Below are 11,810 nucleotides of genomic sequence, written 5' to 3' on the forward strand. Positions count from 1 at the left end.
AAGTTGGAAAACTAAAAACTGGGTCAAATTATCTCGAAACTTCTATTTTAAGAAATTACACCAAACCACCGATTTAATTTTGTGTTTTGTGCGATTTTAGTTAATCCGGGCTTAATAGAATTTATGGTAATACAAAACCGCGTTTATAAGATCACGTTTTAATTTATTTAAAGGTCGCATTAAAGGTCACTTCGTAATCTGGTATTTTGAATTTTGGTTTCAGTTTATCCTCGTTTTTTTTGTAAAATTTTGAAGAATTAAAAACTATAACACATAATTTAAAGTTTAAAAAAACTTAATACATAGTAATAACATTTTTAAATGTATTATTATTTATGGTTTGGTGACCATGCCATAACATACTTAAAATCTTTGTGTAAACATTAATACTTTTGGCATGTTTTAAATCATTAAATTGATTTTGTCATTTTTTCCGCCGCATTGTTGTAATATTCATTGTAGGTCTTTTTATTATTTACTTTTTTTAATGCGCGAAAAACCGAAATAAAAAAATAAATGTAATATTGTTTAACTAAAAATGACTGCAAAATTTGTTTTTTTGCGAAAAAATTAAACACATGTGTTGTACAAATTACATCATAATAATAAAGAACGTAAACAGTAACCGTTATTACTCTTTTTTTCAACATTCCCACATCCAGGATAAAGATATATAAAAAAAAATAAATATAACCACACTAAAAGTAATAACGGTTACTGTTTACGACTTAAACATAGAGTAAAATCAGTTACTCCGACTCAGTCTCGAGTTGCTGTGGCAGTTTGGGATATTATCAGATTATTGATTACAGCTTGCAGGTTTGTATCGGCAGATCGGGCAGTACTAAAATGCGGGAAGTTGCGGGGTGCGGAAAATACCAAAATCGTATGTAAACGTTAACAAAAAATTGCTGAATGCAAAAAAGTACGGAATTTTTATACTCTTCCCTAATCTTCTGCATCCCGTCCCTTGTATCGTTTATAGCGCCTTAGTTATACATAAAAGAAGTTGGAACCGAACATCTGAACATGGGTCTTTAAGACCAAGTGTTGTAAAATTATTCTTTAATAAATTTCATTTTGTTTTTTGTAGATTTAAAACTTTTAACCATGGTATTAATTTGCAACGTCTGCAAGGTCAACCGGCCGATTCTTAAACGACCGAAAACAGGCGACGCAGTTTGTAAGAAATGTTTTTATTGGGTATTCGAATCTGAAATACATCACACAATTATGACATCACAGTTGTTTAAGAAAGGAGAGATTGTTGCGATCGGAGCATCTGGAGGAAAGGACTCCACCGTGCTTGCCCACATCATGAAGACTCTAAATGATCGCCATGGATACGGACTGGATCTAAGATTGCTTTCAATTGATGAGGGAATAAGTGGTTACCGAGACGACTCTTTGGAAACGGTGAAGCGTAACCAGGAGCAATATGATCTGCCGTTGACGATTTTGTCATACGAGGAATTATACGGATGGTCGATGGATAAAATTGTGCGGAAAATAGGGAAGAAAAATAATTGCACTTTTTGTGGGGTGTTCCGTCGACAAGCTCTCGATCGTGGGGCTATGAAATTAGGGGTCAACAAAATAGCTACAGGTCACAATGCTGATGACATTGCGGAGACAGTTTTGATGAACATTCTTCGGGGTGACATTGCGAGATTGAAGCGCTGCACGGCGATTGTTACCGGGGATGACCCATCGGGGATTCCCCGGGTCAAACCTTTTAAGTTCACGTACGAGAAAGAAATCGTCGCGTATGCTTACTACAAAAAACTTGATTATTTTTCAACTGAGTGTATTTATGCCCCGAATGCTTACAGGGGTCACGCAAGAACTTACCTCAAAGATTTGGAGTCGATTCGGCCGAGTTCCATCATCGATATTATCCACTCGGGGGAAGCAATGGGGGTTAAAGAAGGGGTGAAAATGCCGACCCTATCAAACTGTAAGCAATGTGGTTACATCTCGTCCAACGAACTTTGCAAAGCTTGTGTTTTATTGGAGGGTTTAAACAAGGGGCTCCCCAAGTTGGGGGTGGGCAAAACAAGCAAGGCTAAAAAACAACTCGAAAAAATGGAAAATTGTTCCGGGAATTGTTCGTGTTCTACTCAGACTAAAGTTGATGAAAAAATTATTGAATTTTAATTTATTGTTTGTTGTATTATCTCCGATTCTAAAATAAATTGTATTTATTTAAATTTTGTTTTTAGAGGTAAATGAAAAATGTTTTGTTAGTAAAAAAAAAAATTTTACGGCCAAAACTTCAGTTTTCTAGAATAATGTCAGAGTTGCCAACAATAAATGAGAAAAACAAAGAGTTTGTGAAAGTAAAGGAAGGCAAAGCTGAGATATTATTTCCAACTGTGAACACTGTTTTTTATAATCCAGTTCAAGAGTTTAACAGAGACATCACGTAAAAGAGTTTTTTATTTTTTATAAAAATCATTTTTTTAAATTATTTTTTGTTATTTTTGTTGAACATTATGTTTATTTATTTCTTCAGAATTGCTGTTATCACTGAATTTATAAAAGAACATTTAAGCAAAAAAGATGTAGAAGGTAAATCTAAATTAAAAGTTTTTTTTTAAATTTTAATATTTTTTAAATTTTGTTTAGTTGTTGAGTTTGCTGAAAATGAAAAAAATGTCGTTCAAATAAATCCAAATGAAAATGGAAAAAAAGTTGCCAGACCTGGGGTTAAATTAGAGGTTTGTGATTAATTTTTTACTGTTTAAAAATAACTTAGTAAATAAAAAACTCTACAATTTGTAATTCAACTGATAGCATGGTTAAGTTGTTAGAAACTTGGCTTTACTTTATAATTTCTTGATTTAATCTCTACTGCTGTTATCTGTAGTTTGATTAATTTCTATGTAATGGTAAGAACACTTGCTACATCACACATGAGGTCGTGGGTTCAATCCCCACTGATCTCATGCTGTAGTGTCCTTGAGTAAGGCGCTATAAATGGTATAACCTTCTACTGAGCCCGTGTAGTCCACCTTTCCACATCAAGGATAGATAATTTTTTTTTGTATATATCTTTCTCCTTGATGTGGGAAAGTCAAATGCGCGACTTAAACGTAAAGTAACATCAGTTACTCCGACCCAGTCTTGAGTTGCCTGTGACAGTTTGGGATATTATAGATTATAATTGCCCGATAATTATGCTGCTTATTAAGTATTGGCTTAGCAGGAGTTTATATCGTTTACATGCCTTACATAAGAGTGCCACATCATGAGAGCAGTGGGGATTGAACCCACGATGATGAACTCAAATATTAAATAAATTGTAATAAATTGTAAACTCAAACAGGAAGGGGTATCAATTCTGGAGGCTCTATCAGCTTCTGGTTTAAGATCGATGAGATTTGCGAAAGAAATTCCCGGAGTAAAAGAAATTATTGCTAATGACCTCTCAAACGAGGCTTATGACTCAATATCAAGAAACATTGATCACAACGAAGTCAGTCACCTTGTCCAGGCAAATGTTGACGACGCATCGTAAATAGTTTCAATATTTTCATATAAGTTAACAGTGTTGTAAAGTTGTTTAACAACAGGTATTGTAACTAGTTTGTTGTTTAGAATATTGATGTACCAAAGTAGGGGTCGTAACAGCAAGTTTGAGGTCATCGACGTTGACCCTTACGGAAGTGCCTCCCAGTTTCTTGATGCAGCTGTTCAAGCTGTCAAACCTCAAGGTTTGTTTTTTATCCTCAATGTGGGAGATCAAAACCCTATGACCTAAACTTAAGGTAACGTTTGTAACCCCAAACTAAGTCTTGAGTTGACCTTATCAGTTTGGATCATTATTGATTATATTTGCCCAATAATTAACCTGCTGATCAGCTTTAGGTTAGACTTTTTAAGAAAACAATGGGGACCCAAAACCTTCTGTAGTAAAGCCTTCTAACAAATACATCCTGGTTGTTATTAGGTTGTGTTCATGTGATAAAGGTATAAGCTTAACCTTACAAACTGTATGACTTATAGTATTAATGCTTGCTAATATTGCAGTGGTGTTTAGGTTTATATGATGAGTTTTATTTCAGGTTTGTTGTGTGTAACTTGCACTGACATGGCTGTGATGGCCGGCAACTTCCCTGAAGCTTGTTGGGCAAAATATCAATCCATTCCTCTCAAGACTAAAACTTGCCATGAGCAGGTAACCAACCAACTATTATACACAACAATATCAACTCTATGATGTCATAATAATCTGCGACTTATTTTTAGGCTTTAAGGATTCTTCTTGGTTCAATTTCAAGTCATGCTGGTCGATATTCTCGCTACATAGAGCCTCTAGTGGCCATAAGTGTTGATTTCTATGTGAGAGTTTTTGTCAAAGTTCATTACGGTCAAGGTCGGGCTAAATCTGCAGCTAGGTAAAAATAATTCGTTCAAATTGAAGCCCTGGAATTTTGTTTTTTATTCAAGACCTGGGGTTCTGTTTTTGTATATATCTTTATCCTCGATGTGGGAAAGTCAACTTCACGACCTAAACATAGAATACTATTAGTTACCCCGAATCAGTCTTAAATTAACTTTGGTAGTTCGGGATATTATATAGATAATAATTGCCTGATAATTATGCTGCTGATTAATTGCTGGCTTAACAGAAGAGCAGTGGGTATTGAACTCATGACCTCATATAGTGTGCCCAATGTTCTGACTACTACACCACCCAGCTGGTTTGTTGTAAATTAATGTAAACCTTTTTATTTTCAGCAAACAAATGAATTTATATCAGTGCACTGGCTGTGGAAGTTTTCATTGTCACAAAATTGCCGAATCCAGGAATTCTACAAAAGAGTTTGTAATTTGTTTCAAATGTTAATGGCCTAAACACAATTACCTTTTCAAAATGTCAATAACAACCAAACTAATACCAACAATATATTGTGATTTAATAGCAATCTTATTTTCTAGCAATGTTGTTTATTTTGCTGGTGTTGGTCCCCCAGTTGGAATAAAATGCATCCAATGTGGACACAACCATAAGGTAGGCACTTTTTTTCTTTTTATAAGGTAGGCACTTTTATCTTTCATAAGGTAGGCACTTTTATGTTTCATAAGGTAGGCACTTTTATCTTTCATAGGGTAGGCACTTTTGCATAATCTTATGGTAGGTACTTTTATGTTTCATAAGGTAGGCACTTTTATGTTTCATAAGGTAGGCACTTTTATGTTTTATAAGGTAGGCACTTTTATCTTTCATAAGGTAGGCACTTTTGCACAATCTTATGGTAGGCACTTTTATGTTTCATAAGTTAGGCACTTTTATCTTTTTTAAGGTAGGCACTTTTGCACAATCTTATGGTAGGCACTTTTATGTTTCATAAGGTAGGCACTTTTGCACAATCTTATGGTAGGTACTTTTATACTACCATAAGAAATGTTAACCAGACTTAAATTTAAACTTAGATTGGGGGACCATATTGGGGAGATCCCCTACATAGCCAGGAATTTGTTGAAAAGTTGTTGAAATCTGTCGAAAACTTCCCAGAAAGATTTGGAACCTCCCAGAGAATTATTGGAATATTGCACATGATTAAAGAGGTTACTTTTTTAATTAACTTTTATATTTTTATCCTTGATATGGGAAGGGTAAATGCGCGACCTAAACATAGAGTAATTTCAGTTACTCCAACCCAGTCTCAAATTAACTTTGGTAGTATGGGATATTATAGATTATAATTGCCGGTGTTTAAAAAAAAATGGTGATTATACTGGTGATTAAGTGTTGGCCCAGCAGAAGTTTATACCGTTTATAGCGCCTTACTTAAAGGCTCTATAGCATGAGAGCACTGGGGATCTAACCTAGCACCTAAGGTAAGTGTTTCAACCACTTCACCAATTGAATATTTCTTTGTTGTTTTAGGAGTTACCCGATGTTCCATTCCATTATGTAACTGATGAGCTATCCAGTGTTTTAAGATGTGGATCCCCCTCCAACAAGGTTTTAAGGTTTGCATTGTTATATTAAATCAAGATAACTAATGTTTTTTTTTATATATCTTTATCCTCGATGTGGGAAAGTCGAATGCGCGACTTAAACATAAAGTAACATCATTTACTCCAATCCAGTCTCGAGTTGCCTGTGGCAGTTTGGAATATCATAGAGACTATAATTGCCCAGTAATTATTCTGCTGATTAAGTGTTGGCTCAGCAGGAATCCACACCGTTTATAGCGCCTTACTCAAGGGCGCTACAGCATAAGATCAGTGGGGATTGAACCTGCGACCTCATGTGTGGTGTAGCAAGTGTTCTTACCGCTACACCATGCTGCCGGTTAATATATAATTAAATGGTGGTTATTTTTACTTTAACTTGATTTTTTCGTGTTTAAATTATTGTCTCTTTATTAACTTGTATTTTATTTGGCCAAGCTCTATCAGTGGTAAAAATAAAGATATTAAATTTAACATGTACTATTAGATAAACCCTTCTATTGTATTCAATGCTACTAGTAATAATCAAATTATAATGTTAATTATTAAAGGTCTGCGATACTCAATGCTGGACACAGGGTTTCATCTTTTCATGGGAAACTTAACTCAATTAAAACTGATGCCCCAACCAATGTTGTATGGGACATTATGAGGAAATGGGTAAGTTTAAAAATAAAAAATGTAGTAACTTGAAAAACTTAAGTTTTATTATGATGTCATATACTTGAAGTTTTATTGTGATGTCATATACTTGATTGACAGGCTGAAACTCAAAACATAAACAAAGAGAAACTGAAAGAAACGGCTCGAACGATTTTAAACAAGGAAATAGTAACCCCTAATATTGACTTCACTGTAAGAGAGGATGCAACCCCCATCTCAAAACTTAAAGGAATAACCCGGTTCCCTGATTTACCCCCAAACTGGGGCCCTAAATCACGTGCCAAAGTCAACGCGTAAGTTAAGACCAATTCTACTATCACAAATCCAACAAAGTACGTCACTCGCAATTCTTACGAATTTTTAAAGTTTTTTAATTTTTGAAAATTGTTTTTAGGAAAGGAGAGATGACATGTGAGAGTTTAAAAGAAAAAAGCAAAAAACATCAGGGAAAAAGAACTAAAAATAATCAGAATGGAGACAACAAAAGGATTAAAAACTGCGAATAATTTTATTTCTAATTGATTTTCCAATTTTTAGAAATTTCATGAACATGGTGGCATGGGTAAAATAACATGCAGCGAAAAACAGCGAACAGTTTGATAAACAACTTTGTTTAATGCATATTAAAGATATTTTTGATTGACAGTAAAAATACTTTATTAAATATTATTTGAACCAAACAACTGCTGGGTTTACAGACGAACCTTGTTTTAAAATCCCTTCGAATAAACTTAAAGTATCCAAAAAATCTTTTTTATCTTTTATTAAAGGGATAATTTGTTCGAAAACCTTTAGGATTTCAGGGGTGGAAAATTGTTGAAATTTCAGCCACAAATATTGATGTTTTGTTTCTGAATATAAAACCATTTCCTTTTGGGTTCCCAGGTAAAATTTAACCGGATATCCAATTAAATTTGGGTCGAATTTGTTAAAAAACTTTGTTTTTTTGGGTTTTATTGTCATAGGAACCACTAAAACTGATTTCATTAAAAAGTTTTTATAATTTTCAAACTCTTCCGACAACTTGGTGGCAGTAGCAAGCACTTGTTTGTCTTTGTAAAGGGAAATACCCTGTTTGTTAGTTGTTGAATTTATTTGAACCAAATGGATTAAATTTTGATGCCGGCAAGTCAGTGAGTTTAACTTCGAAGTCATCGTTTCTTCAGTGTAAATTGTTTTATTTTTCTTGCTTATATTGTGAACAAAACTTGATTCTTCAGAACACGGAAACTCAATTTCCGAAAATTCATTTTTTGTTTGAAGTTTTTTGTAAAGTTGTTCAAATTTCAGATACTTTGAACTTAAGCGTTTTTCTTTAATAATTTCTTGCAGTGAAACTTTATCCGATTGTTTAACTGAACAACTTTGTTCTTTTGCTGAGATTTTAGTTTCTTCTTTAGTTGAAGGTTGTTTAAGACTTGCGGAATTGGTTTTCTTTTTACTTGAGTTTATCCTCGATTTCCCAGGTTTTTGTTGATTAAGACGAACGATTTTTGCAGTCTTCAGAATGTCGTTAACTTTTTCTAATTCTGAATCAAGATCAGTTTCCTCTTTGTTGCTAGGCAACTCCTCCAATACTGGTTTTGGTTGATTGCTTTTCCACAAATCAAATAATTTCTCTAAAATATATTATTTATATAAACAAAACATTTAATTCACAGCGTAGTGGTTAAAACATTTAGCTTTATCAGGTCCTGGGTTTGATTTTTTGCCCAGCCAGTCAACTTGAGACTGGGTCGGGGTAACAAATATAACTCTGTTTAGGTTGTAAAGTTGGCTTTTCCTCATTGAGGATAAAGATTTAAAAAAAATAATTTTGGCAAAATTTGCCATTATCAGATTATCAATTAAACCTAAAATATATATATAATATCGGTCATTACATGCAAGATATTATTTTAAAATACTCTAACTTACCATACTTTGAAGCAGAGTAACCTTCATAGTGAACTAATGTTTCAATTTCATTATTTATGGACTCCAACAAAGATTTCAGTTCCTCCATATTTAAATTCGCCGGGTTTGTTTATGTTAATGGAATCGGACTTAATCTACCTGACGAAAATATATATTTGACGGATCAACGGATCGAACGGATTAATGGATCAAGTTTTATTAACTGAATCGAATATATATTAAATAGATATTACATAATTCAAATGCATATTTGACGGATATTTAATTAAACAAAGAAGTTTCATGAATTAAACCCTTACCCTAACCCTCACCTATTCAGATTACGCATTAACACATCCGACCCATTCGATCCTTCTATCCGTCAATCAATCCATACGATCCGAAAATATATTCTCGTCAGGTGGATTAAGTTGTAATCGTATTAATGATGTCTATGTCGACACGGCTGGGTAGGTTTGTAGTTAAATTTTAAATAAAGAGGATAAATTTTGGTGTTTGGCGACATTTTTTAAATATCGGTGTGTAAAGTTAATTATTTATTTTAAATTAAAGTAATTAAAATTATATTTTAAAATTTTATGTACTTTTTTAATATAAAAAGTTAGTAACATATCAAAAATAAGTTTTATTTGTTGGCAACACTTTGTTATTACATGTTAACCATAGTACATATTAATTATTAATTATAACTATCAGGCTTTGTTTAATTAACAAGCTTTTAATTCATTAAAAAGTTAATTGTTTTAGTGATGACGTCATTAGACTTAATTAGTGAAAATTATTCAAGTAGCTCAGACGATGATGACTCTTCTGTTTTAACACTACCTCATGGGTTTAATTTTTGTGAGGATAAAGAGAATAGTGACCTTCACCAAGGTCGGGTTCGATCGTTCAAGCATGAACAGGGAAATTGGGCGACTCACATATATTTTGTTTATCCTCAATCTTTGACAAATGAATTAAAGAAATTTTCAACGGAATTATTTAATGAACTTAAAGGTTAGTTTTAAGATAACTTAAAGTTTTGCCATAATTTAATTAACCCATTCTCCGCAGCTTTTCGATTTTTATTTTCTCATTCCAAGTTGTTGGGTTTCTCTAAAATTTCTAATTTTAGTAATTGCAAATAACTGCAGGAGTTACAGAGAATTACATTTAACCCCCCTATCTTTAAAATTATATGGAAACTATAATTATACTATTATAAACTTTATCCCAGCTCTGCTGCCTTTATTTACTTAATTATTCAAGCCAAGATTACCCTAATTATTTTATTAACTTAATGTTTTTAAATGGACTGGTAAATATGTGTTATTTTTGTGTATAAAAGATTAACACAAATACAAAGTTTTTCGATCTTTTTAAATTGATTTTTAGATTGGTTTGTATTTGACGAATTCCACATCAGCTTATCTCGAACTTTTCCCATTCCATTCCACTTTATTGATCCCATCGTTCAAAGCTTGAAACAAAATCATGAAACTTTCAATGTTCAGTTATCAGCAACAGATCTCAGGTTTTACACAAATGATGAAAAGACAAGAACTTTTATTGGGTTTGAGGTAATTTAATTGTTTGTATCTTTGAACAAAATCCAGTATTCAATTTATAATTAATTATATATTATTAAGTTGAACCGGCAGCGTGATGTGGTGGTAGGTAATTACACTTGCTACACCACACATGAGGTTGTGGGTTCAATCCCCACTGATCTCATGCTGCAGCGCCCTTAATTAAGACACTACAAACGCTATAAACTCCTGTTGAGCCAGCAATTATAATCTATAATATCCCAAACTGCCACAGGCAACTGGAGACTGGGTCGGAGTAACTGTTGTTACTCTATGTTTAAGTTGCGCATTAAACTGTCCCACATCGAGGATAAAGATATAACAAAAAAAAGTTTTTTTTAAAATAAATACTAATAATTAAATATTTGTTTAATCTAGATAACTGATGTTTTGTCAAGTCGTAAAATATCGAAAATAGTTTCAAAAATTGACAAAATCTTGAAAGAATATAAGTGTGAAGAATATTATTCTGAACATTCCTTTCATGTTAGTATAGCTTGGCGTTTAGGTAACGTCGACGACCAACATTTGCTTGAAAGTTTAAAATTAAAATTTGTTGAATTTGAAATTGAAAATCCAGATTTATTTGATTTTAATGTTTTGGGTTTGAATCTTAAAGCTGGTAATAAATTGTTTTATATTAAATTTTAAAATTATTTTAATAAAAATATTGTTTATATGTTTTTAAATTTTTTTTTCTTTTTTTAACCCTGTTGTGGCTTTTATTTGCTCATAAAAGCAACGGGAAATTCCCTTATTTATTCTATGCAAATGTTACGCTAAGCCAAATATTTCAGTTTCAGATAAAAGTTTCAGCCTGAGGTCGTTCATAGTTTTGTTATTGTTATCGGGTTTGGCAGATCCGTGATTTAAATACAATCAAGTATTTAATAAATGTGAGCCAGACGAGGCTAAGCTGTTTTAAGTGATCTTTAGTTTGTGTTTAGGATTTGAAATCATGAAATTCATTTTAATAACTGCAGTTATTTGTTCGCTGCTTAGATATTCGTCAGAAAATGAAGAAACTGTAAAAGATTTTATCTCAAATGGTAAAATTATTAAAAGTTTAAAAAATGTTTCAACTGAAATATAAGTCCCCGCGTTCCCCTGATTTGCATACAACTTTTCTGTGGACGACTTTTGCTTTTATTTAGAGATAACGTTAGAATAATTTTAAATATTTTAAAACTTAGTATTACTTTATGTAAACTTAAAGAAATATTTTAATTTAAAACTTTTTCAGATTTGGATATTAACGAACCACAAATTTCAACAACTTTTAAGCAAGAAAATAAATCATCCAACTGCGACGATTGGGATTTCCTATCCATCTTGTTCATATGCGTTATGGTCGGCTGCGCAGCGATCCTTATCGCTCTGATGACGTTTTCAATTAAACAAAAACTTTGCGGAAATTGCGTCAGATTTGGTAATGACGTCAGTGAGGCCATAAAGGCTTCGAAACAGCGACGCCAAGAATACCAAACTGTTAATCATAATAGGGAAGACCAACTTGTTTAAATATTTTTTTATTAATTTTTGTCCATTCAAGTGCTTTTGTTTTTGTAATTGCAAATTTTTTTGATAATAAAATAATTTTTAAAATTTCTAAAAATTTTTACCTAAGTTAACTTTTAATTAATTTTTTGCGAGTTATATTTGGGTCACAAACAGTTATAAGCTTTACTCAAA

The 11,810-nt window shown here is 32.5% G+C and overlaps 4 protein-coding genes across 5 annotated transcripts; 3 read left to right on the forward strand and 1 right to left on the reverse strand.

Annotated features, from left to right (window-relative positions):
- Positions 1–1,103: 1,103 nt before the first annotated feature.
- LOC145764161 (cytoplasmic tRNA 2-thiolation protein 1-like) lies at positions 1,104–2,160 on the forward strand. The gene has a single exon (XM_082575757.1). It carries the CDS (start codon positions 1,111–1,113, stop codon positions 2,155–2,157), a length of 1,047 nt encoding a protein of 348 aa, XP_082431883.1. The 5' UTR covers positions 1,104–1,110; the 3' UTR covers positions 2,158–2,160.
- A 68-nt stretch (positions 2,161–2,228) lies between these two features.
- On the forward strand, positions 2,229–7,366 carry LOC145764160 (tRNA (guanine(26)-N(2))-dimethyltransferase-like). Of its 2 annotated transcripts, none has more exons than XM_082575755.1 (14): positions 2,229–2,425; positions 2,516–2,571; positions 2,629–2,720; positions 3,329–3,516; positions 3,601–3,716; positions 4,068–4,180; positions 4,252–4,400; positions 4,744–4,827; positions 4,945–5,017; positions 5,440–5,574; positions 5,897–5,982; positions 6,519–6,627; positions 6,730–6,923; positions 7,025–7,366. In XM_082575755.1, the coding sequence occupies exons 1-14, from the start codon at positions 2,229–2,231 to the stop codon at positions 7,134–7,136; spliced, it is 1,704 nt and encodes a 567-aa protein (XP_082431881.1). In that variant the 3' UTR covers positions 7,137–7,366. The 2 variants fall into 2 exon arrangements, with proteins under 2 accessions (XP_082431881.1, XP_082431882.1); XM_082575756.1 differs by having other exon boundaries at positions 6,730–6,962; positions 7,025–7,110.
- On the reverse strand, positions 7,035–8,668 carry LOC145764163 (uncharacterized). Its single transcript, XM_082575758.1, has 2 exons — positions 8,548–8,668; positions 7,035–8,249 (listed from the first exon to the last, which is right to left on the reverse strand). Exons 1-2 carry the CDS (start codon positions 8,633–8,635, stop codon positions 7,297–7,299), a joined length of 1,041 nt encoding a protein of 346 aa, XP_082431884.1. The 5' UTR covers positions 8,636–8,668; the 3' UTR covers positions 7,035–7,296.
- Positions 8,669–9,231: 563 nt separating this feature from the next.
- On the forward strand, positions 9,232–11,721 carry LOC145762301 (U6 snRNA phosphodiesterase 1-like). The gene is made up of 4 exons (XM_082574641.1): positions 9,232–9,546; positions 9,925–10,109; positions 10,497–11,167; positions 11,362–11,721. Exons 1-3 carry the CDS (start codon positions 9,297–9,299, stop codon positions 10,767–10,769), a joined length of 708 nt encoding a protein of 235 aa, XP_082430767.1. The 5' UTR covers positions 9,232–9,296; the 3' UTR covers positions 10,770–11,167; positions 11,362–11,721.
- The last annotated feature ends 89 nt before the right edge of the window (positions 11,722–11,810 follow it).

This window comes from Corella eumyota, chromosome 1 (assembly GCF_963082875.1).
Source record: "Corella eumyota chromosome 1, kaCorEumy4.1, whole genome shotgun sequence".
Lineage (NCBI taxonomy): Eukaryota > Metazoa > Chordata > Ascidiacea > Phlebobranchia > Corellidae > Corella > Corella eumyota.

What these genes read in the sequence shown, in the direction of transcription:
- LOC145764160 (XM_082575755.1), top strand. Translation starts at nt 2,229, where the DNA reads ATGAAAAATGTTTTGTTAGTAAAAAAAAAAATTTTACGGCCAAAACTT. An exon ending in CGGGCTAAATCTGCAGCTAG is followed by an intron (nt 4,401 to 4,743) that starts GTAAAAATAATT and finishes TTTTATTTTCAG; the next exon opens with CAAACAAATGAATTTATATC. An exon ending in TCCAGGAATTCTACAAAAGA is followed by an intron (nt 4,828 to 4,944) that starts GTTTGTAATTTG and finishes CTTATTTTCTAG; the next exon opens with CAATGTTGTTTATTTTGCTG.
- LOC145764161 (XM_082575757.1), top strand. Translation starts at nt 1,111, where the DNA reads ATGGTATTAATTTGCAACGTCTGCAAGGTCAACCGGCCGATTCTTAAA.
- LOC145764163 (XM_082575758.1), bottom strand. Translation starts at nt 8,635, where the DNA reads ATGGAGGAACTGAAATCTTTGTTGGAGTCCATAAATAATGAAATTGAA. An exon ending in TTACTCTGCTTCAAAGTATG is followed by an intron (nt 8,250 to 8,547) that starts GTAAGTTAGAGT and finishes AATATATTTTAG; the next exon opens with AGAAATTATTTGATTTGTGG.
- LOC145762301 (XM_082574641.1), top strand. Translation starts at nt 9,297, where the DNA reads ATGACGTCATTAGACTTAATTAGTGAAAATTATTCAAGTAGCTCAGAC. An exon ending in ATTATTTAATGAACTTAAAG is followed by an intron (nt 9,547 to 9,924) that starts GTTAGTTTTAAG and finishes ATTGATTTTTAG; the next exon opens with ATTGGTTTGTATTTGACGAA. An exon ending in GAACTTTTATTGGGTTTGAG is followed by an intron (nt 10,110 to 10,496) that starts GTAATTTAATTG and finishes TGTTTAATCTAG; the next exon opens with ATAACTGATGTTTTGTCAAG.